The 26129-nt window shown below is 47.5% G+C and overlaps 1 protein-coding gene across 1 annotated transcript in view; it reads right to left on the reverse strand.

Annotated features, from left to right (window-relative positions):
* LOC139263380 (regulator of G-protein signaling 22-like) overlaps positions 1-26129 on the reverse strand; it is a 174648-nt gene that overhangs the window by 136795 nt on the left and 11724 nt on the right. Inside the window, exons 4-5 of the mRNA XM_070879432.1 lie at positions 22032-22227; positions 3196-3349 (exon numbers count right to left, since the gene is read on the reverse strand). Of these exons, the coding sequence (XP_070735533.1) occupies positions 3196-3349; positions 22032-22227 (350 nt within the window). The remainder of the gene's footprint in view (positions 1-3195; positions 3350-22031; positions 22228-26129) is intronic.

Genomic DNA, 26129 nt, shown 5'->3' on the forward strand with positions numbered 1-26129 from the left:
TCTTATCCTTAGACTGTGTCCCCTGGTTCTGGACTTCCCCAACATCAGGAACATTCTGCCTGCATCTAACCTGTCCAATCCCATCAGAATTTTATACGTTTCTATGAGATCCCCTCTCATTCTTCTAAATTCCAGTGAATATAAGCCTAGTCGATCCAGTCTTTCTTCATATGTCAATCCTGCCATCCCGGGAATCAGTCTGGTGAACCTTCGCTGCACTCCCTCAATAGCAAGAATGTCTTTCCTCAGATTAGGAGACCAAAACTGCACACAATACTCAAGGTGTGGTCTCACCAAGGCCTTGTACAACTGCAACAAGGCCTCCCTGCTCCTATACTCAAATCCTCTCGCTATGAAGGCCAACATGCCATTTGCTTGCTTAACTGCCTGCTGTACCTGCATGCCTACTTTCAATGACTGATGTACCATAACACCCAGGTCTCGTTGCATCTCCCCTTTTACTAATCTGTCACCATTCAGATCATAATCTGCCTTCCTGTTTTTGCCACCAAAGTGGATAATCTCACACTTATCCACATTATACTGCATCTGCCATGCATTTGCCCATTCATCTAACCTGTCCAAATCACCATGCAGCCTCTTAGCATCCTCCTCACAGCTCACACTGCCACCCAGCTTAGTGTCATCTGCAAACTTGGAGATATTACACTCAATTTTTTCGTCTAAATCATTAATATATATTGTAAATAGCTGGGGTCCCAGCACTGAACCTTGCGGTACCCCACTACTCACTGCCTGCCATTCTGAAAAGGACCCCCGTTTATTCCCACTCTTTGCTTCCTGTCAGCTAACCAGTTCTCTATCCACGTCAATAATTACCTCCAATCCCATGTGCCTTAATTTTGCACACTAATCTCTTGTGTGGGACCTTGTCAAAAGCCTTTTGAAAGTCCAAATACACCACATCCACTGGTTCTCCCTTATTCACTCTACCAGTTACATCCTCAAAAAATTCTAGAAGATTTGTCAAGCATGATTTCCCCTTCATAAATCAGTGCTGACATAACCGATCCTGTCACTGCTTTCCAAATGTGCTGCTATTACATCTTTAATAATTGATTCCAGCATTTTCCCCACTACTGATGTCAGGCTAATTCCCTGTTTTCTCTCTCCTCCTTTTTTAAAAAGTGGGGTTACATTAGCTACCCTCCAATCCATAGGAACTGATCCAGAGTTCATGGAATGTTTGAAAATGACCACCAATGCATCCACTATTTCTAGGGTCACTTCCTTAAGTACTCTGCAATGCAGACTATCAGGCCCTGGGGATTTATCAGCCTTCAATCCCATCAATTTCCCGAACACAATTTCCTGACTAATAAGGATTTCCCTCAGTTCGCTCAGTTCTCCTTCTTGCTAGATCCTTAGTCCCCTAGTATTTTCGGGAGATTATCCTTAGTGAAGACAGAACCAATGTATTTGTTCAATTGGTCTGCCATTTCTTTGTTCCCCAATATGAATTCACCTGATTCTGACTGCAAGGGACCTACATTAGTCTTCAATAATCTTTTTCTCTTCACATATCTATAGAAGCCTTTGCAGTCAGTTTTTATGTTCCCTGCAAGTTTACTCTCATACTCTATTTTCCCCCCTCCTAATTAAACCTTTAGTCTAAATTTCTCCCAGTCCTCAGGTTTGCTGCTTTTTCTGGCCAATTTCTATGCCTCTTCCTTGGATTTAACACTATCCCTAATTTTCCTTGTTAGCCACAGTTGAGCCACCTTCCCCGTTTTATTTTTATGCCAGACAGGGATGTACAATTGTTGAAGTTCATCCATGTGATCTTTAAATGTCTGCCATTGCCTATCCACCGTCAACCATTTAAGTATCATTTGCCAGTCTATTCTAGCCAATTCACATCTCATACCATCGAAGTTACCTTTCTCTTAGTTCATGACCCTCGTCTCTGAATGAACTGTGTCACTTCAGATCATTATTCCTTAAAAACATTTACCACTTTTCTATTTAGATACACACCATTTGCCACTTTTTGCACACATGCCACTGACACTTATTTCTCTGTAAGCCTATATTTTGTAAGGATTTTTGTGCCTCAATTTGTAATGATTGCACCTGAACTAAAAGTGAAGCTGAATGGTCAGGAGTGGGTTCATTGAGTCATAGGGTCATTAGGGCACAGAAGGAGGCCATTCAGCCCATCGAGTCCAGGCCAGCTCTCTGTTGAGCAATCCAGTCAGTCCCATTCCCCCGCTCTATCCCCGTAGCCCTGCAAGTTTATTTCCCTCAAGTGCCTATCCAATTTTATTTTTAAATCATTGATCGTCTCCGCTTCCACCACCCTCATCAGCAGCAAGTTCTAGGTCATTACCACTCGCTGCGTAAAAAAGTTCTTCCTCACATCCCCCCTGTATTCTCCTTCAAACCCCTGGCAAATCTTCCCAAACAAAGAGCAAATCACCAAAACAACAGCCCTCAACTCTTTTCTTCTAAAGGAGAGAGACTTGGATAGACAATGATTATCAGAGCTTAGGTAAAAGACCAGAACAGGTAATGAAGATCAAGCAGCCTTGCTGCAGGTTTATGTGAATGATATTTTATTCATAACATGTGTAACAAAACGTGGGCTCTCATTCTGAACATGGTGGAGCTCAGCTGCAAAAGTACAAACCAAACTTAACCAAACTGGTCCTAAAGAAGAAAGGCATATATAGTAGTTGGTGTGTGGATGATCAATGGAACATATTCTGCCGCCTGACTAAGAGTTTGAGTGAAATTGGTCTTCAGCGAAAGGGTCGATAGCGAATTGCCAACCATTGCCAACTGTACCCAAAAGAGAAAATCGACCGCTGTGTAAAATAGTCTGGCGATTCACTATCGCCTCTTTCGGGCTTTCAGCAAAGACTAATTTCACCCCAGCATCTCTTTAAACTAGTTTAGATTGGGACTAAATTGAGCCTTGTGGGTGAAATTATGTTTTCTCCATTTTTGTAGAGTGGATATGTATGCACTCTATACTTGGATAGGGGAATATTTTGGCAGTTGCACCTTTTTAAGGAAACATTCTAACATGCCATTCCTAAAAACAAATTCATGTTTCACTAAATCACCTGCAGGAAAATTACGCCACCCACCATTTTGGATGGCATTCATTAAATTCTATTATATGTGACTCTTTATCATAAAAACGGAAAACTATAACCTTAAATGTCTTACAAGTTATGTTGCTTTCTACAGGCATCATAGAAGGAGTTGCAGAAGTTGTAGATGACCCAATGCTGATCATAGCGCTGCCTTCAGTCTGGATGATAGCCGATGGCACTTCTTCCCCTGCTCCTGTGAACAATGCTTCAGTTTGGGTAACGGAGGCCTAGGAAGGAAAATTTGTTACTTGCAATAATTATTAATGAACGTTATACTCAAAAGCAAGTTTATAGTTGGTTGTGTGTTCATTTAACAATACACTCATCTAAGCTAATAGTAAAAACTCAACAGAGCTATGAGCAACATGAACATGTTATCAAGATCTGTACCTTTGCTTTCTGCTTGTGAATGCTTGAGAAGTATTTACGCTCTACCCAATAACAAATCCTTTGCAGCAGCCCTCAGTTAAGAGACTTTCCACTTCCCTTCTCCTTCCTATCTGTCCACTTACAATGACTCCTTGTAAAAATCAGCATAAATATCGACAGCATCAGCGTAAACATTTTGGACTTTAAGTTTTGGACATTGCTTTTTCATATTTTCTGCTACTGCAGAAGAGCAGACAGCGGACTGCGATAGGTCCAGACATGCTCCACAGGAATACACATCAGGTGGGCAGGGATGGGTCAATGGCTGAAATCGCAGGAAGATGGCTGATGGAGGACCCTTTGTCATGTAATGGAAATCCATCAATGAAAGATCAAGTAAATTGTGCTCAAGCCATCGAAATGATTGAGAGCTCCGGAGTGCGGGAACCTCAGGACAAAGGAAGCTATTTGGCCACCCAGACTCGTTGGAGCATTTATCCCCAGGAATAGCCCAGTAACAAAGGCACAGGCTGAAGATGTGATTTATTGCTCTTTAGTTGGACTGCCTCAGGCAAAGGACTGGTTTTTGGCGCGAGAATTCAGAAGCATTTTTCAGGTATAAGACAGCAGTTTGCAGCCATCTCTCTCTCTCTCTCCTCTTCTACGTTTGCTTGCTTCGTTCAACACATTCAAGGATCGAGCACTCCGTCTGGGACTGAGAGAAGAAACCACCATCTATGAGCAAAGAGAGCCTCACTCATTGGGAGAAGCAGCGAGTAAGCCAGAGGAGTAACTGGTGAGCATTATCCCAGCCCAGGCATCCTTAAGACCACTGCATAGTGTGAAGGGGTGTCGTGTGTCCCAACCAAGCCTGAGGGGTTTAGTGGGGAGGTTTCTGCGTGGATCATAGGCGTACGCACATTCTGTTGGACAGATTCGGTGGTGCCCTATTGAACCAAGCAGGGGTGTTTTAGTCGTGGATACTTCGCGATAGGGGCCTTTTCAGACGGGCCAGGGTTGTGTGTTGTACTGTTTTTTTTTGTTTCACATCACCAGGGTGTGTTTTACTGGAAGCAGGTGTATGCTTTAACTTGAATAAAAGCATTTTGACAGTTGAGACCGAAAGATCTGTCTATAACTGTATTCTGTTCACTACTATAATTTCCGGGTTTAGAACTGTTGTAAGCGGGGTGATTCGAAACCACCAAGGGCAAAACCACTTATAGAATCTGGCGACCACGAAGGGACCCTGGTATTTGAGTGAACAGACAGTTATGGAAGATCTCAAGGTCAAGAGAACCGCAATGGGGGATAGGATTTCCTCGTAGGTATTCGGTAAAGTTAATGTAACACAGCAGTGGGTGTTAGACCTATTGTGGGCTGAGAGTCTGGAGGACAAAGCTGCTGAGTGGACGGGGAGTAAGGAGCACAAAAAGGCAAAAGAAAAGGCCATTTGGTTCCTGTATTTGCAGAAGCAAGTCCAGCTGCTCAGGGAGCAGGTTGGTCAGCTTAAGGCAGAGCTCCAAGAGTCAGAGCAGCAGTCAGCCACAAGGGCCACAGTGGGGAACAGATTAGTGGATGAGTTACACGAGGAGAGGCAGGAAAGGCGCACTCAGGAGGAAACCTCCCCTAACACCGAGGAGTACCTGCAATACCAGGTCACCGAGGCCAAGCTCAACGAGCAGGCTGTACGAGAGGAGAACGCCCGCTTAATGGGTAAAGTTGACGGGTTGGAGGGGTAACTGAGAGATATTAAGACAGTTTACAGGGTAGCTAGCAGTAGAGGGTTTGAAAGTGGGAATCACGGGCCCTGCCAAGAAAAAATACAAAGCTTGACTCAAGCTCTAGCCAAAGCCAAAGGCATGGTTTGCTTGATGGCCCCGGAGGAAGCTCGAGCGGACTATGAAGAAGAAGGAGGAGATAGCGAGGATTGGGGACAGCGTAGGGACGTCTGACCACTGCTTAAAGCACCAAAGGGACCGATGTGTCCCATAAGGCAGCAGAAGTTCGACCCGTCTGTAGAGGGCGTGGGTCAGGGAGCGCTACAAAGCAATTTTGTGGTTCCGTTCACCACCCCGCAGCTGCAGAATATGATCTCGGGGGTGCCCAAGTTAAAGAAAGAAGGGGACCCCTCAGTTCACTTCACTGAGGTGGGTCAGGTTGGAGGGATTAACGGGTGTAGTGAGGCCGAGGATCACAAGCTGTTGCTGTTTTCCCTGGATGGGAAATTGTATCAGGTCCTGTCCGCAAAATCCAAACGGGGACAGGGGACCACATCCGGCTTAAAGGAGGAAATCCTGAGAGCCATGGGTCACACCCAGGGTAGTCCATTCTCTAGGGTAGAGGGGATACTGCAACTGGCGGGGGAAGCACCTCAGGCATTCGCGGACAGGCTCTGGCCCATCTACGAAAATGCCACGGGTGGTGTGCTCGACAGAACACAGTTGCTGGGGGTGGGTGCCGAGAAGCCATTGGCTCAGGACCCTCGTGGCAAACAGTTTGCCACAAATAAGGGTAAAAGCGGAGACCTGGTTTGACTCCGAGGACCTCGCAGCAACGGAGGCCGGCTCAGAGGAGGAGGTCAAACCAAGTAAAGGCAAGGTACACAAAATAAAGACCAGTGAGGCTAGTAAAAAGGAATGGCATCAGGAAGGGGTTAGCGCAGGGAAGGCTAGGATGTGTTTCGGGTGTGGGAAGATGTGACACTGGAGGAAAGACTGCCTGGCCACGAGGAGGGGACAAGGCAACGGGGATCCTCCAGTGCCTAAGACGAAACCTGTCAATGCAAAGGGACCGACCGCGGAACAATTTGATGTTCTGGTGGCTGTTCTTTGGACAGTTTTTGTGCCAGAACAGGGAAGGGTAGACGCTGCTGTGAGCAGAGAAATCCCGACTGCTCCGGTAATCCCACCACCTTGAACGAGCAGGCGGGGGCGATGTCCAGGCTGTTAGCTATAAATTTAGGATCCCTCCACACCAGGTGGGAATGCGTCCTAATAATGTGGGAGCAGCCAGGATCAGGAGTCCTAGACTTTATGTTAGCCCGCAGGATTATAGTGGATTTGAGGAATCACTGCCTTTTGGAAGCAGTGGGTTCCGATAATGAGAAAGAAGTTGTAGTGATCCCAAGGAAAGGGGAAGGAAAAGGCAACATGTTTACCATGAAGCCGAAGGGGAGTTACGACCTAGAGCAATTGGTCAATACTACCCTGGCCAAGTACCAGGCGTACGTGCGGGACACCTCGCATCGTTCGCCACACACAAGCACAACTGTGGTAGGGTGACGGGGGTGGAAGTCCGAGTACAGGAGGACCCCATGTCACGGCCACTGAGGCAGTACAGTTTCCCCAGAGAGGCAGAGACCGACTTGGAGATGGCACTGGGATCCCTGATAGCACAGGAAGTGTTGAGGCCCATAGTCACACACGTGAACTCGCCAATTTGGCCGGTTAGGAAACCGGATCAGTCGTGGAGAGCCACCGTGGACTATCGGGTGCTCAACACAAACACCCCAGCCTGCGTGCTCACAGTTGCGGCCGTAGCTGATCTGATAGGGAGTATTCCAGCAACTGCAACCACATTTACGGTGCTGGACATTTCAAATGGGTTTTGCTCGATTCCCCTGAAACAGGAAGACCAGTACAAGTTTGCCTTCACTTCTAAAGGACAGCAGTATATATGGACATGCCTTCCCCAGGGATTTCATAACAGCCCCTCCATATTCCACCAGTGTATGGCAGATGCCTTAAAGGGTTTCAGCAGACCCCAGCAGTTTGTGCAGTATGTGGATGATTTGCTTTTGTTCGCCGATGAGGGGGAGGAGCATGGTCCGCTTTTGGCCGAGCTACTGAGAGAGACAGGGTTCAAGGTCAATCACAAGAAAGCTCAGATCGGTCAGAGGGAAGTAAAATTCCTCAGGCTGACCATGAGGGCTGGGGAAAGGGCTATAGACGAGGCCAAACGGAAGGCAGTACATGAGTTACCAGCCCCCACAACCAGATCCTTTCTGGGGCTCACGGGGTACTGCTGGGATTTTATTGAAGATTACGTCGCCATGGCAGCCCCTCTGCTTCGGCTCCTCCACAAGGGAGTGGGATGGGAGTGGGATGGGGACTGCACGGTAGTGTTTAATCGCCACAAGGGAGACCTGCAGATGGCACCCACATTAGGGGCAATTAATGGTGGGGAGGACTTCTGTTTGGAAGTAGCAGCCAGCGGGGACAGTTTGATCGCGGTGCTGCTCTAGGAGCGGTACAGCAAACTGAGGCCCGTGGTGTACTCATCAAGAGTCCTCACGGATGTAGAACGGGATATTCCAATTGTGAGAAGCATCTCCTAGCCACGCATTGGGCCGTAAAGCACTCACAGCACTTTACAGGATCGTCCCTGATCGTTCTACTAACCCACCATACCCCCACTCAGATGTTATTAGATGGGAGGATAAAGGACGGCATGGTGAGCAGTGCTCGCATTGCACGCTGGACTTTACTGCTCTCACAAATGCATCTGAGAGTGCAAGGCCTGAGTGAGCCCAAGTTGGCTGCCAACATGATCTCCCCAAGGACGGCCCACAAGTGTACGGTGGAAGGAGTATGAGATGTGGACGTAGAATTCCGGGCCAAGTTACACCCAACGGGCCGCGAGATCTAAGTCGACGGGTCTAATTCGGTAGTGAACAGGGAACGTTTCACCGGGTGTGGGATTTATGACGCTATAGCTGGGATAGCAAGGGCCATTAAACTCCCGAGCACCCTGAGCACCCAGCACGCCGAACTGTTGTCAGTGGTGTACGTCGTTACCCATGCCGATGAGTTCCCGGCCTCATACACGATCTGCTCTGATTCCATGTTTACATGCAATTCGTTTACCGAATACTTGGCCATCTGGGCTCGTCGCGGTTTCACATCCACAGACGGGAAGCCCTTGCAACTGCACTGTTGCTGAGAAAAGTCTCAGAAGCCACAGGGACCCCGGGAAGTCTCAGGGAAATTGTGTTAGGGAAATTGACGGGATTGAAGGCCGATAAATCCCCAGGGCCTGATAGTCTACATCCCAGAGTACTTAAGAAAGTGGCCCTAGAAATAGTGGATGCATTGGTAATAATTTTCCGACTCTGGATCAGTTCCTATGGACTGGAGGGTAGTTAATGTAACACCACTTTTTAAAAAAGGAAGGAGAGAGAAAACGGGTAATTATAGACCAGTTAGCCTAACATCAGTAGTGGGGAAAATGTTGGAATCAATCATTAAGGATGAAATAGCAGCACATTTGGAAAGCAGTGATAGGATTGGTCCAAGTCAGCATGGATTTATGAAAGGGAAATCATGCTTGACAAATCTTCTAGAATTTTTTGAGGATGTAACTAGTAGAGTGGACAGGGGAGAACCAGTGGATGTGGTGTATTTGGACTTTCAAAAGGTTTTTGACAAGGTCCCACACAAGAGATTGTTGTGCAAAATCAAAGCACATGGTATTGGGGGTAATGTACTGACGTGGATAGAGAACTGGTTGGCAGACAGGAAGCAGAGAGTCGGGATTAATGGGTCCTTTTCAGAATGGTAGGCAGTGACTCATGGAGTGTCGCAGGGCTCAGTGCTGGGACCCCAGCTCTTTACAATATATATTAATGATTTGGATGATGGAATTGAGTGTAATATCTCCAAGTTTGCAGATGACACTAAACTGGGTGGCGGTGTGAGCTGTGAGGAGGACGCTAAGAGGCTGCAGGGTGATTTGGACAGGTTAGGCGAATGGGCAAATACATGGCAGATGCAGTATAATGTGGATAAATATGAGGTTATCCACTTTGGGGGCAAAAACACGAAGGCAGAATATTATCTGAATGGCGGCAGATTAGGAAAAGGGGAGGTGCAGCGAGACCTGGGTGTCATGATTCATCAGTCATTGAAAGTTGGCATGCAGGTACAGCAGGCAGTGAAGAAGGCAAATGGTATGTTGGCCTTCATAGCAAGGGGATTTGAGTATAGGAGCAGGGAAGGTTTACTGCAGTTGTACAGGGCCTTGGTGAGGTCTCATCTGGAATATTGTGTTAGTTTTGATCTCCTAATCTGAGGAAGGACATTCTTGCTATTGAGGGAATGCAGCGAAGGTTCACCAGACTGATTTCTGAGATGACAGGACTGTCATATGAGGAGAGACTGGATCGACTGGGCCTGTATTCACTGGAGTTTAGAAGGATGAGAGAGGATCTCATAGAAACATATAAAATTCTGATGGGACTGGACAAGTTATATGCAGGAAGAATGTTCCCGATGTTGGGGAAGTCCAGAACCAGGGGACATAGTCTAAGAATAAGGGGTAAGCCATTTAGGACTGAGATGAGGAGGAACTTCTTCACTCAGAGAGTTGTTAACCTGTGAAATTCCCTACCGCAGAGAGTTGTTGATGCCAGTTCATTGGATATATTCAAGAGGGAGTTAGATATGGCCCTTGCGGCTAAAGGGATCAAGGGGTATGGCGAGAAAGCAGGAACGGGGTATTGAAGGAATGATCAGCCATGATCTTATTGAATGATGGTGCAGGCTCGAAGGGCCAAATGGCCTACCCCTGCACCTATTTTCTATGTTTCTATGTTTCTACATCCACAAAGTAAAGGCTCACTCTAAGACAAAGCCCAGAGGGGAAGGCAACCAAAGGGCAGACGACTTAGCAAAGGAGGGAGCCAGGGAAGGAGTCTTTTGGGATCCATATGGGTTCAGCCCAGTAGCAGCGATCCGGGACAAAGGGGGGACACCAGGGAGTACAGGGGTAGCATTGTCCCCAGACTTGAGGCAAGTCCAGGCACAGGATCCCATCCTCAATGTCGTCCTGGAGCAGCCAGCTCAGGGCGAGAAGGTAGAAGGTCCGTTCGGGGTAGCGGGCATCACCATAAAGGAGGGGATGCTCTTTAAGGGGGATCAGTGAATAGTTCCCAAGGCGCACCAAAGTGAATTCCTCCAGTTGGCCCACAAGGACCCAGGAGCAGGACACCCAGGGCCAGAGACTACCTGGCAAAGGATAGAACAGGCAGGATGGTGGCTACAACTGAGGGATGATGTCCACGATTTTTGCGCAGACTGTCTGGTATGTGCGGTGAACAACCCCGATCCACAATGTAGGAAGGTTCCCATGGGGCACACGAGAAGGGTAGAGGGACCATGGAAGTTGGTACAGATCAATTACATCAGGCCATTGCCCACCACAAAGGGGGGTTATAAGTACTGTTTGATCCTAGTAGACGTGTTCTCCAAGAAGGTGGAAGCCTTCCCTTGCCGATCAGCCACGGCATTGGTGACGGCAAAGATTTTGGTAAGGGAAGTGTTCTCCAGGTGGGGACTGCCACAGATCGTGGGGTCCGACCAAGGGAGCCATTTCACGGGGCAAGTCATGCAGGCCACATTGAAGGTTCTGGGGATAGAGGGTAAATGGCATGTGGCTCACAACCCACAGTCATCGGGGGTTGTGGAGTGACTTAATCGGACCATCAAAGAAAGGCTGCGGAAGGAAACGGCCGTCGCCGAAAAGGTGAGATGAGTTCCTGTCGTTAGTTTTGATGGATTCTGAGCCAGCCTCTCCAGGAGCACAGGGTACTCCCCGCATGAGCTCATGACCGGGAGGGTCATGCGCTCGCCCACCCATGTTCTGGTACCGGTTCTCACCGAAGGTCAAATGAGAGAAGTAAACCGGGATAAGTTTGTCAAGAATCTGTACGAGAGGTTGAAGCAGATTCATTGGCTGGCAGCCAGTAACATGGAGACGCAGCACCGGAGTAATCGGTTGCTGCTCGAGCCCCAGAGAACACACGAGTGGAAGGTGGGGACCAGGTGATGGTCCGAAACTACACTCGTGTAGGGACGTTGGGACCTTACAGTATAGTGGATAAGGCAAGCCCTATGGTTTACGCGGTTAAACTCCCAAGGCGCACAAAGTGATTCCACGTGAACCAGTGTAAGTTGTTTAACCCAGGGGAAAGGGTAAGGAAAGTAAAGAAACACCAAGGCACTGTAAACAGCATGATGGACGCGGGTCTTCCTCCCATAGTTTGGGACAGCGAGGATCCCGTGGTGGGGGCTGTAAGAAGGAGCAGCAGGATTCCACAGCCAAAGGCGCCGTGGACGCCCCCTTACACGCCGACCAGGCCCAGGCAAAAGGGGCCTAGCTGGGCGACCCGGTGGCACAGGTTGTCTTGTACATAGTTTTCTTTTAAAGTGTTTTGGTTAGTTGTAATGAAGCCAGACCTGTGGAGGTAGGCCCTCTCACAGCAAGGTACTTGTTAGGTTTGTTTTGCAGAAAGCCGAGGACGGAATGGACACAGCCCAGAGACTGAGCCTGATTTGGATGTTGGCTGGAATGGGGCTCAGCAGGAGAGGATATGCCAAGTTGTCCTTCCTCTATGGATGTACTGGGGGGAACAGACCCACCATGATACAGCGGGAGTAGGACAGGGGACACGGACAGGATGGCAGCCTACTTCCACGAGGGAAGGTGGCCAGGGTGGCTGGGGTCGAATTCGACGAGATACTCCAGCCACGCCGGGTTCACATATGGGGAGGCTTCCATACCGTGTCCCAGACTGAAGGTCACAGCCACATGGGTTAGGGTGACCAAGGGCAAGCGCGTATGCTTGAAGTGCAAGGGACATATTCCCCTGGGACGGTGGTGGTGGCTCAGGAAATTGAGTAAGGACACAGGGAACCAGACAGCGGACTAGGAACGATACGTACCGACAGATTACGGGGACACAAGGGGGAGTGGAAGTGTGCTGGGACAAGTACGGAAGGAGGAACAGGGAATTTATGTGTGTATGTGGGGGTTGGAGCGGATCTGCCCAGCGGGTTGCCTTTTCGAGGCAATGGCAGGATGCCGGGGCTGGGATCAGATGGGATCGGAGTATGGACTCCTGCATGATCCCAGACCCTCCCAACACAATAAATTCCATGGAGCTTGTCGCACACAAGAGGAAGCCCCTACCCACAGCCCCACCGGTGCTAGCGACAGAAGTTAGGTGTCCCACCACCACACCAGGCCCAGGGAATGGTTTAGTTTTAGTCCCGACCGGGAAGGTTCTATTTCCAGGGGGTGCATTACGCGCTCATATCGATCATTTTAAACTTAACCGTGGTACATCTGCCCGAGTTGTGTCCAACAGAAACTGAGCAGCTGTGTGAGACCCTCATTAAAGAAATGTTCCACCGATTCTTTGAACTCAGTTACGGAGATATGAGTCGGGAAAAGTTGTACAACATGGGAGTGTACGATAACGGTAGTCCAGGGAGGCAGAGGCGAGGGGTGCTCAAAGATGGTAGTTTCTCTCGTCAATAGTATGGACAATGTGCAGCTGCAGCTGCAGGTTAACGGTTTAAAGGACCAGCTGCAGAAGATCCTGGGGGAAGGGAAAGAAGTGGTAGGGTTGGAGCTAAAGAAGGACCAGGCGATGACTATTCACTTAAAAGAGGTCATCGCGGAGCTGGAGACACATGCTAAAACGGTTAATGAATTAATATGGAAGGACAGGAATGCCTCGGCACGTGAATGAAGTGTGCATGTTGTACGGTGCCTGGTTGCTAGGCGAGGGACGCAGTAATTTAGAGGACCTCCAGCAAGGTCGCGTCCCATCGTGGGTCAGCAACCGGCACCTCGCAGCGCTCAGCCTGTATCATAATTCGATGAGTCTGTGTCAGCTCTGTTTAGCTTCCGAAGCCTACGCAGTGCCAGTGGATTGCGGTCGGTCCAACCACTCAATTATGGGAATTGTGTTACGTATGCCGAAAATGGGTGGGACACCACAGCCAGCGCCGGTATACTGAGTGGAAAACATTGGCATCTCATGGGAGGGGGTGCACGTGCGTTACCATGGGGCCCCACCATTTTTAATAAAGTGGGAGCACGTCATGACCGGCACTGACTTCAAGAGGTACCAGAGCAAGGGCGCACGCGTCATATTGTGTCCCCAGCACTTGAACGCGTTCGATCGGTCAGAGTGCGGGTTTGAATCAGAGAATGCAGAGCCTATTCATTGCAGCATGGAGGTGATGGCCCAGAGCCATATTCCACATCAGGTAGCATATGTGGGCAATGGGACGTACTGCGTCACGACGAGCGTGAACCAGTACCGGGTGCACCGCGACACTTGGTGTCCGGTCACCGACACGACTTTCTGCTTCAAACTCCACACCAAAGTTCAAGTGGCCCAAGAGCGCATCCTTCCAATCCCAGAGCCATCCACGGTACACATCACGGTGAACGACACAATCCATAATCTGCAGTAGTACATCACACAGTTCAGGTATCAGATTCCTTTTCTGCTCGAACACCTCACAACTTTAATAAAAGCCGTCGAGCTCTCGCAGAAATATTATTTTACATTGGAACAGACAAACCGGAACACAGGGGGGGAAATTAAAGGGACAAAATCCCCGCCCTGGTGAGACCTTGGTTTGAATGTAGAAGTTCCTCCGTAGGTCCGGATTTGCTCGCACACTCTTGTAGTTATCCAGTTTCACATTGTAATATATTTGTTGCGGCTGCCTTGCAAAAGGCGAAGCCAGGTGCTCCGAAGTCAGTGGGAGACCTTGGTTAAAGGTTGAACCTGAATATTTTTCTCTGTAAATATGTTATACGAATGTGTTTCGTGTTGTATTTTAAGGGATGTATTCGGGGTGTTTAAAGGTAAAGTATATGGGGTTGGTTGGAGGCCACAATGTTTTTTCACCAGCGGACGTTTGATATTCCAGAGGGATTCTTGAAATATCAAAGGGAGGACTGTGAAAATCAGCATAAACATCGACAGCATCAGCGTAAACATTTTGGACTTTAAGTTTTGGACATTGCTTTTCCATATTTTCTGTTACTGCAGAAGAGCAGACAGCAGACTGGGATAGGTCCAGACATGTTCCACAGGAATACACATCAGGGTGTGTTTTACTGGAAGCAGGTGTGTGCTTTAACTTGAATAAAAGTATTGCGATAGTTGAGAGCGAAAGATCTGTCTATAACTGTGTATTCTGTTCACCACTATAATTCCCGGGTCTAGAACTGTTGTAATCGGGATGATTCGAAACCACCAAGGGCAAAACCACTTACATCCTCTTGAACCTCAAAAAAATCTATTCTTGTTGTTTATTCTAAGTCATTAACCCTGGGGCAGATGTGAACTGCTTCATACAATGGCATTGCCTTCAATGTTAAAGGATACATTTATCCAGATAGTCACACTCCATGGGCTCAATTTTGTCTGGTCATTTGCGCCGTTATTTTGGCGCGCGCCATTTTTTCTGCCGTATTTATTTTATTCCAAGTTTCCCCTTGCAATCTGCGCCGGCGTAATTGACTTATTTACAATTTTTCTAGGCTAGTTTTTTTGACGTCATAGGGGCCTTTCCTCATGTCTGCGCCAGTTTTTTCAATTGTTCGCAGTTTAGCCAACAGTTTTTTCTCTTAGGTTGGCGTATCTGGCCACTCCCAAAAAACCTAGTAAGTTAAGAAAACCAGCGCATATTCACAAATCTGCGCTGAAAAAAGCTATTGTTTTTAAATCGAAGATTTTGGAGAGTCAAGAACACTGTCAAAATCAATAATAAAGTTCAACTTTTTTTAAGCTGTCAACGTAGAAGTGTAAATTTGTTGGATTTCAGAAGTTCTCTCATTTTCTTACTCACTCACACGCCACCAGCGAACATCTTGAAGGGTCGTAGCCCAGAATCAGCCTCCTGCCCAGACACAGCGGCTCGGGGTTCAGCTACAAAACAAGCCGTGGAGGGTGTGTGGGGGGGGGGGGTGGAGGAGAGAGAGAAGTCACAAGACTACAATTAGTAAAGGCTGGGGGGGCAGGGGAGGAGAGGAGAGAGAGACAGGCGCTGATCGGAAGGCTTGGAGCCCGGGGAGGGGGAGGGAGAGAGAGAAGTCACAAGACTCGGGGGGGGGGGGAAGAGAGGAGAAGTCGCAAGACCTTTGGGTGTGGTCCATCCGTACAGACCTGGAGAGTTACAACTGCAAACCTGCCTGCCTGCTTTCCTGCCGTTTCAAGCTTCGTTCAAAGGTTAAATTTAAGTATGGGGGCCACACTGACAATGCCATACCTTGTGCGAGTCTTCTGCCTCATGTTGCCACGTAGAAGACAATTGATTCGACTTCATCGCATCAGGAACATCAGAGCCTGTAGGGTGCTGGGCAGGAGGCCTTACCCATCTCAGGTATATCGAGACAGGCATTCGTACCTCCACCTGAGTGATGCAGACTGTGTCAGAAGGCTGTGTTTCCGCAAAGAAGTTGTCCGTGAGATCTGTCAGTTTGTCAAAGCACACTTGCAATGGAGAAGCATCAGGAGGACTGCTTTGTCGGTTGAAGTGAAGGTTAGAGCTGCATTTTCATTCAATGCCTCCAGATCGTTTCAAGCTACAACTGGGGATGTGTGTGCCATTTCTCAACATGCAACACATGTCTCCATTCGCCAGGTCACGGCTGCACTGTACACGTGTAGAAATGACTTCATAAAGTTCCCCATGACCGCCCAAGCAATCCATAACAGGCTATGGGCTTCACCAGGATTGCTGACTTCCCAAAGGTATAGAGAGCTGCATTGATTGTACCTGCATCGCCTTGCGAGCACCTTTGAAGGATTCCGAGATGTACAGGAACAGAAAAGGCTTCCACTCCATTAATGTGCAGCTTGTGTATGACGACATGCATCATATTATGTCAGTCGATGCAAAATACCCTGGAGCACCCATGATGCGTTCATCCTACACGACAGCCATGTTTCATCAGTAGCCAGAAGGGCAGAGCTGGCTACTGGGAGTACGGCCTTGCCACCTGGCTCACGACGCCCCTACGCGTAACCCGGACGGAAGCTGACCATGAATACAACATGTCGCACATTGCGATGCGCAGCATCATAGAGAGGACCATTGGCATATTTAAACAGCGTTTCCGATGCCTGGACCATTCCGGAGGCTACTTGCTGTACTCCCCTGAGATTGTCGGTCAGTTCACTGTTGTGTGCTGCATGCTGCATAACTTATCCATCATGAGGCAGCAGCACCTGGTAATAGAAGACCCATTTGCGGTGATAGTGGCTGATGATAATGATGTGGAAGATGCAGATGTTGAGCAGGAGGAGGGCGACGAGGATGAGGAAGCCATGTAAGCGCCTGAGGCCGGAGCACGACGGCGGAGGAGGGCGGGCCATCGTGCCCCTTTAACGATTGCTCGAGCCTTGCGTCAGCAGCTCATCCGTGAACGCTTTACTGATGCCTGAGGGCTCAGAGACAACTATTCCGCTTGGACATGTTTACTGTTTGGAGCTGTTCCGTAATGTTGTGTTGTGTTAATGGAATACGATTCAGTTTTAATGTAAAATATATTTTATTCAAAAGTTTACAATGTACTTAACTTTAATAAAATTATTCTTATATAAACTTTATTTTAAGATCACAAAAACTTTAAGATCACTTATAAACTTGTAAATTTACATAACTTACAAAAAACTTTTAATTTGAGAACAGTTACAACAATAACAATAATAATAACAAGAACAGCAGATGTCATGTATCTCACACTACTGTATATAACTGTATCTTACCATGCTATACATGACTGTAACTAGATACGACCTGTAACCACAAGCTTACCTTACCACCAGGGGTGCACTTGCAGGAGACACTGCATACCTGTTCCACACAGGTATATAAAGGCAGGTCTCAGGCAAGTGTGGCATTCGAGAGCTGTAAAATAAAGGTGCAGGTCCTGAGTGACCTTGACTTCAGCATGTGCCTCGTGTGAGTCTGTACTGCAGGGACAGGACTTTACAGCAGCAAAGAAAGGCTGCACCCATCTCTCATCCCTCTTATTCTAAGACCGCCTGCTGCGCTGGGTCTTGGACACTCCCACAGGCGGTGGTGCAGTGTTTCTGGGCTTGATACCAAGCTTATTCTTTCTAACATCTCGGGTACTGCGCACCTCTTGAGGGTGGGGGCGCGTCGACGTGAGGCAGTAAGTTGGAGGGCCCGGCTTTGGGCTCTTCAGAGACTGGTGTGGGGATTGGAATGGGAGTGACAGTTGATTCTGTCAATGGACGCAGGGTCTGGGCGTGTTCCCTTATTGCAGCAGCTAACTTCAACATGCCGTCCCTCATGCACCCTGACACCCTCAACGACCTGCAACATTACCTCCCTCAAGATTAGTGACGTGGTTTGCACTACCTCTGACATTCCCTCCCTCATGGCCTCTATCCCTGCCCAGATATCGTTCCCATTTCTCGTGAGAGTGTTGTTACATCTCCCAACAGTCCCGCTACCTCATCACTCAGCCCACTGATGGCGTCCAGGAGTGATCGGATAAGGTCAATGTTCTCCGCACTCAATGACACCAGCTGAACCACATCTGTTAGATCCTGCACCTCAGGTGAGCATGATCGATCTCTCCTTCCCCTCCTCCCCATGGGTGTGGCTTGCACCTCACCACTGGGACCCGCAGCCTGGGATGGTGGGGCCGTGGGTGTGTCTCGCTGCACCACACCATTGGGACCCGCAACCTCGGAAGGTGGGGTCCTGGGTGTGCCTTGTTGCACCATACCACTGGGACCCGTAACCTCGGAAAGTGTGAAACCATGGAAAGTCCCACCAACACTCAAGCCACTAGGCACGGAAGAGGCTGGCGCCTCCATGAGCGGTACCTCCTCCAAAGTCAGTACAACTGTGGGAGCTTCATCCAGCTCCATCCCCTCCAGCCCCCCACCCCCTCACCCCCATGCTCTTGGTCTAGAGGGTTGGATTGGAAGATGTTCTCCTCTTCAGGCTCACCCTCGTCTGAATCTTCTTCTGCATTGTCAGGGTTGGCTTCACGTTCTGCAAAAGATAACAGAACAGTCAAATGGTTAGCAGCAGAGGAGGGGGCAATGTGGGTGGCATGAGTAGGCTCACACATCGCAGGCCAGGCAGCAGGCTGATTTGAAGGACCATGATGAATTTGCAAGACATCAGTCATTGAAAGTTGGCATGCAGGTACAGCAGGCGGTGAAGAAGGCAAATGGCAAATAGCGAAAGGATTTGAGTATAGGAGCAGGGAGGGCTTACTGCAGTTGTACAGGGTCCTGGTGAGGCCACACCTTGAATATTGTGTTCAGTTTTGGACTCCTAATCGGAGGAAGGACGTTCTTGCCATTGAGGGAGTGCAGCGAAATTTCACCAGACTGATTCCTGGGATCGCAGGACTGACATATGAAGAAAGACAGGATCGACGAGGCTTATATTCACTGGAATTTAGAAGAATCTCATAGAAACATATAAATTCTGACGGAACTGGACAGGTTAGATGCAGGAAGAATGTTCCCAATGTTGGGGAAGTCCACAACCAGGGGTCACAGTCTAAGGATAAGGGGAAAGCCATTTAGGACCGAGATGAAGAGAAACCTCTTCACTCAGAGAGTTGTGAACCTGTGGAATTCTCTACCGCAGAGAGTTGTTGATGCCAGTTTGTTAGATATATTCAAGTGGGAGTTTTATATGGCCCTTATGGCTAAAGGGATCAAGGGGTATGGAGAGAAAGCAGGAAAGGGTTACTGGGGTGAATGATCAGCCTTGATCTTATTGAATGATGGTGCAGGTTCGAAGGGTCGAATGGCCTACTCCTGCACCTATTTTCTATGTTTCTATGACTCACCCTCTCCCTCGAGTGTGGGCCCAGCTTGTGCAGTACTGATTGCTTTTTTCCAGGCATGACCCATCAAAGCAGCGACCCTCTCTTCCAAGGGTGTCAGTGGGTGCAGATTTTCCGGGCCTCATCTTGTTCGAGTTCTTTCCCTTTTATTATGTGCCACTTCCTCTGCAAAAATGAAAATGCAACTTTTTAGAGAGGGTGTCTTTCTGCTGGGTGGGACATATACAACTGGTCACATTTACAATTGCAATTCCTTTGAATAAATGAAAATATTACTTACACTAACTACTTGACCAAGGTCCTGCCACTTCTTTTTACATTGGCCTCCAGATCTCGTGGTGTTCACCATTGCGCAGTAATCTTCTGCAACTTGGGTCCAGCGTTTCTTCATTTCTTTGGGTGGAACTTTTATATGACCTCTGCTGGTGTCCAGCTCCTGCCATCTGTTCTCAACTTCTTCCTGTAAGAAATTCTTGGTCCTTACACCACGTTGTATCTTGTATTGCTCCAGCTGTGATTTTCCCAATGCTCTCACAGAACTCCTTCTCAAACACACAACTGGCCCGTTGCCAAATCCGAGCTGTACTGTGCATGCGGGTCCATTGGAACAACGTCAAAAACTGAACTTTTTTCCGCGCATGCGCAAAAAGTGCGGCATTGTTTTTCGGCGCAGACAGCAGGCTCCACCTCCCGAGGCGACTGGACACACGGCGCCAAATTCGAATTATGTATCGGGGAAACTTTGGAAAATATTTCTGCCGCATTTGTGGCCTAGAAAAACGGGCGTAACTCTAGCAATATGCTAGAAAACGGGCTTGGGGAAAATTGAGCCCCATATTATGAAAATAACCACCAGAAGGATTCAAAGAATGTATGCTACATGGGAATGTATAATTCATTGTGACCCCAAATTTCTTCAAAGCAAGTGAAGCTCCTGGGATGCAATTCGGCGGAGAGGAACTGGAGGAGCCAGTCGAGAACTAGAGTGGGGACTTAGTACAGTTGGGTTCCAATCCCAAGGACCATCAACATTAAATTCCTGCTGAGAGCAGGTGTGGGCAAACAATAGTAGGCAGGACCGATGGAATGGTGTAACCCATTGGATATACTGCTGCTATCACCTCCTATTGACCATATGCTGGCACGATACCATCCTCCAGTTTGCAAGGACAGTGGAGTTTAGGGTGCGTTTTTTGAGAAGGGGTTGTAGCAGTGGTTTTGAGAAGGAGGGGGACAGTACCTGAGCAGATGAAATGTCACCCAGCATGGAGGCCAGGAAGGCAGGCTGAGTGGTCAGCAGTTTAGTGGCAATGGGGGCAAAGTGCACAGGAAGTGGGTCTCATGGATGAGATGAGCTTGGAAGGGGCATGAGGAGAGATGTTCAGCAAGGGGGAGCCTGGGGGAAGTTTGATTTGGTGGGCAAGTGGAAGGGGAGGACACAACAGAGTCGGCTGAATGAATGACTCAATCCAAGCAACAAAGAAGACCTTGAGCTTCTCGCACTTGTTGGTGAGGGTGAAGGCTGCAAGGGAGAGGGATTTAGGAAAGTGGTTGGTAATGGAGGGTGAAAGATCAGGGATTATCTTTGCTCTAAAGGATGATCCTGGAGTAATGGGGAATTTTGGCCGAGGAGAATGAAACCTGATAGCACGTGATGTGGTCCAACCAGATTTGCTGATGGATGGCTCAACTAATTGTAGGTCATGGGGCCAATCTCACCGAAACCATAATCTGTAAAGTGGTGCTGCTGCCTTACTTCAGTGCAATACTAATGGAGTGCTTCACTGTTGGAGATGCCATATTTTGGTTGAGGTGTTAAACCGAAGTCCTATCTACCCTCCCAGGTGGATGTAAAAGATCCCATGGCACTAATCGAGGAACAGCACGGGTATATTCCTGACCATTATCCCTCAAGCAACATCACTAAAATAGATCATCTGATCCTTTACCTCATTTCTGATAGTGGGACCTTGCTGTGCACAAATTTGCTGCTGTGTTTCCTGCATTACAACAATGGCTACAACGCAAAAATATTGCATTGACTGTGAAGCACTTTTTTACATTCTGAGATTCTCTATATAAATGCAAATGATTTCTTTGTGCATCAGTCAAGCAGCTTTCCAATGCAACATTTTCCCCACCTATCCAGAGGGCATCTAAGATGTGTCGACACTGGGTGGGGGGCCCATTGGTTATAATTACAATCCTTGAATTCACCCTGCCCCAGAAACTCCGGCAAGGTCAACCTCCCACTCTCCTGGTGGATTACAATTCCTGATTTCCCATAGTTATGCTGGTGGAACAGAATCGCAGATATTCAGGGCCTATGTGTTCCTCCGCCGCATATCTGCGCAATAGCTAATCCATCTATATGCACAACACCTTTGTTCAAACTACTTTGAAAATCCAAAATATGCATGTATTTTAAATTGGACTCATTTCATGAAAACCTAGATTTTATGGCAAGTGCCAAAATTAAACTTTAATTTTTTTTGTTGGATTGTCTGTTATTATGCTATAAGTGTAAGGTTAAATATTGTAATGTATGCACTTGTGAGTATGCCCACAGGTTTGTAGAGCTGTAGCATTGTGAGTGGCTTAGCCAATCACATAATGTTCGCAAGGCTCAATAAAACCCCAATCAGTTGGGTCTGGGTCATCCACGATGAGGTAAGCAGTTGTGAGCCTAGTGGATGAACTGGTAATGTGTAGTGTGATTGTTAAACCTTTGTTAATAAACCAACTCGTTCTTAATCAAAGTTCTTAATCTTAAGCAAAAAACCCATGAAGCAAATACATTACAAGTATCAATTCAAAGACAGAACCACTGTTGTATCAATAGCTTAGCAGCACAGGAAGGCATAAAGATATAATTGGCAAACTTGCCTCCCTGTACACTGACACCACATCGCCTTGCTCTTCATGACTGATATACAACTCTTCCATGATAGTTTCAACCTTCACTACAATGTTAGGCATGGGGTTTTCTTCTGTTTCAATGACCCATGGGCGGTATGCAGGATCTATTTGTGGCATGTCGGGTCCAGTGTTGCATTCCAACTGAGACAGTAGCTTTGCAAGCCTGTAATTGATAATAGGAAGAAAGCCTCGGTCAGGCAGATGATATTTATATGACTAAAAGCATGATTCCTTTCCTTTTTTTAAGATATTAAACATCAACGCACAACTTTGTGGAACACTACACATTTATAATTTCCCTCATTAGAGTACAAATATGAATAACACCTGAAATTAAATTCAGTGATGTATAGCCAACTGCAGGAGATAACAAGATATTGAATTGTATCGATGTTTGTAACTGGCTCTGTACGAGCTGTGATACGCTGTGATAATACTTCATGATGTATAAATATTTATTCATTCTAAAAGAATAAAGACAACATTTTAAAGCCGTTCAGAGTGTCTTATCCAGTTGGGGAAGAGCATGGTGAAGAAGTTTTCCGATGCTGTTTACTGACACAGGAGCCATTGTGTCTTGAGTAAGTTCTCGAACTCTGCATTGTGTTATTACAGTTGAAATTGTTTATACAATTGATTCACAATATTCAAAGCTGGTTGAAATTTATTGCTCTGTTGTTGCAGAGATCAAGTTGCTCTGCTACTAGAGTCTATAATTAAGGATAGAGTGACTGGATACCTTGAAAATGTTCAGCTAATCAGAGAGAGCCAGCGGGGAATTGTAAAGGGTAGGTCAGCCTAACAAATCTGATTGAATTTTTTGAAGAGGTGACTAAAGTAGTGGTCAGAGGAATGTCTATGGATATTATTTATATGGACTTTCAGAAGGCATGCAATAAAGTCCATCATAAGAGATTGTTAGCTAAAGTTGAAGCGCCTGGAAATGAAGGCAAATTATTGACCTGGTTAGGAAATTGGTTGAGTGCCACAAGACAGAGAGTAGGGATAATGGGCAGGATGTGACTAGTGGTGTCCCACAGGGATCTGTGTTGGGGCCTCATCTATTCACCGTGTTTATTAACAACTTAGATGGTGGGATAAAGAGCAACATATCCAAGTTTGTCGACGACACAAAGATTGGCGGCATTGTAAACAGTGTAGGTGGAAGCATAAAATTACAAAGAGATAGTACAGGTTGAACCTTCCTTATTCAGAACTCCCTTATCCGGAACCACCCCTCATCCAGAATCATTCACGGCCGCTCCGACATGAATAAATTGAAGTCCTTCCTCACTGCCAACTCCTGCAATCGCTGGCCTGACCCAGCGATCCAGCGGGGCAGAAATGGAGCAGTGCTTCTTTTAATTAAAAAAATAAACTTAAACCTATTTATTTTTAGAAAATCGCAATTCAAGGAAACCAGCCACCACCACCAATGGTCCCAGTCACATTGCTGCCACACGGACATTCACATATTGATAGACCTCCAGAGCTGGAGCTTTTTAGAAACAACAGGACGTTTGTGCCAAACATCAAGCCCTACTAAAGTGTTACTGTATGCCATTTGGGCCACAAAAACACCCACCCTTTCCACTCCAAATAGGGCTAGACTTTCCACTTCACATTGCCCATATATCACCCAAAACGGCCTTTCATTGCCCATTTTGACCAAAAAGTGGAAATTCAGGCTGGTACATGGCCGAAAAATTATCCCCTTCACTTTCGGCTCATATTTCTATTACTCGGGGGATCAAGGGTTATGGCGAGAAAGCAGGAAGGGGGTACTGAAGTTTCATGTTCAGCCATGAACTCATTGAATGGCGGTGCAGGCTAGAAGGGCTGAATGGCCTGCTCCTGCACCTATTTTCTATGTTTCTATGTCTATGTTTCTATCACCGAGCTGATCGTTGAGGTGATCGCCCAGTCTAACTTTCGGCACATCGCCAGCACATCGCCAGGCTGATCGCTCACCGGCAACATTGCTGGGGAATAGTTGCTTTTCCCGGGCTTTCCTCACAGAGCTCGGCACTATGGACGCCATTTTGACGCCATTGTGAATATCGGAGGAAAGCAGGAAGGCTGCAAAAACAGGAGTGCTAGTAATTTGTGAGTTATAAGTGTATTTGACAGATATATCCAGTCAAACTTAAACTTATATTTATTATTATAATTATATTTTCAGTTATTTTCGTAGAAAGGTCAGTTTAGTAGTAGAAAGGCATTTATATAAACAGTGAAAGAAGTAATGGGGGTTGCATCTTCTCTGCCATTACTTGTAAGTGCAGAACTGCTGGCATCTGAGCTTGTGTTAGTTAAGTGAAGGGTTAAGCGAAGGGTTTAGTGAAGGGGTCACTCGTAGAGGTCACAGATTAACGCATGGGCGTATGAGGAAATCTTACAGCCGAAGAACTTACAAGGAAAAGTAACCTTACCTCAACTTGTCTGATAATGCGTGCCTTCGGAGGTTGCACTTCCGAAAAGAGGTCATCGATGAGATATGTCAGCTCATCAAGGGGGATCTGCAGCCTACCAGCACCTTCAGGACCACACTGTCCGTTGAGGTAAAGGTTACTGCGGCACTATCCTTCTACGCATCGGGCTCCTTTCAGGCTTCAGCTGGTGACATCTGTGGTATCTCTCAACACGCCACACACTGCTCCGTTTGACAGGTGACTTAAGCCCTTTATGCTCGCAGGATGGACTTTATAAATTTCCCTATGACCAGGGAAGCACAAACCAGGAGGGCTTTGGGGTTCTCGAGAATAGCAAACTTCCCCAAGGTGCAGGGAGCAACAGACTGCACACACATCGCCCTGAAATCACCTTTACAGAATGCGGAGGTGTTTCGTAACCGAAAGGGATTTCACTCGCTGAATGTTGTCGACCACAACTAAATTATCATGGCAGTTACTGCTAATTTTCCAGGCAGCATCCATGATGCACACATCCTGCGTGAGAGTGCTGTCTCTAACCTATTTGTCAATCAGCCACAAGGTCACGGTTGGATGCTGGGGGATAAAGGATATGGCCTTGCCAGCTGGCTCATGACCCCCCTGCGTAATCCCGCTACTGAGGCCGAGAAGCATTACAACGAAAGCCACATTGCTGCACGTAACATTGTCGAAAAGACAATTGGAGTCCTAAAGCAGTACTTCAGATGCCTGGACCACTCAGGAGGCAGCCTACAGTACCATCCTGACCAGGTCGGTGAGCTTATTGTGGTGTGTTGCATGTTACACAACCTAGCTATAAGGAGAGGACAACATTTGCCAGATGGGGCTGCTGGTCCACCTCAAGAAGGATTGGAGGTGGAAGAGGTAGATGACAAGGAGCAGCAGGAGGCGGAGGAGGAGGAGGAGCAGGAGGAGGCCGATGAGCACCCCGGGGAGGACATTCAACCTGGCGATGAACCCATGCCCCCACGTCCACCTGCAAGACTGGAAAAACCCCGTGGGAGTTACACGGCTACAAAGCTGTTGCATCAGCAGCTCAAAAATGAACGCTCTGCATGAACTTTCATTGTGGACAGTCAGAGTTACAGTTACAGTTATCGCAAAACAACAGTTGCGTTTGCGTTAGCGTTGAGTTACGTTACATTCTTGCCCGGTTTGGTCGGCCATTGTTTACATTAATATGTTACTACGTTATTCTAAGAAAATGCACAACAATTGTAAATTATAAAACGTAATAAAAATGTTTTACTCAAACAAAATTTCAATTTCAACTGCAACAGGAGCAACCCAAATAACCCAACAACCCACCCACCCACCCACTCACCCTCCCACCCAACCTCCCCAAACCACACCCCAACAGTAAATCATTAACAGAAAGAACAAACATTATTCACATATCACCTGCGGCCACGTTTCCCTCCCCGTACTCTAGCCCCACCCGCCCAATTTGGTCCCCGGGTGGCACCGAGACGTCGCTGGCGTGGAACTGCCAACAGCAAGACCTCCTGCCGTGGTGGGGGAGCTGCTGGTCCGATCGCCTGTTGGGGGGAGGTGGGGGGTGCTGTAGGAGGGGAAGGTGAAGCATGGCGACCACCTTCCGAGTCAGAAGGAA

This window comes from Pristiophorus japonicus, chromosome 1, assembly GCF_044704955.1.
Source record: "Pristiophorus japonicus isolate sPriJap1 chromosome 1, sPriJap1.hap1, whole genome shotgun sequence".
Taxonomy (NCBI): Eukaryota; Metazoa; Chordata; class Chondrichthyes; family Pristiophoridae; genus Pristiophorus; species Pristiophorus japonicus.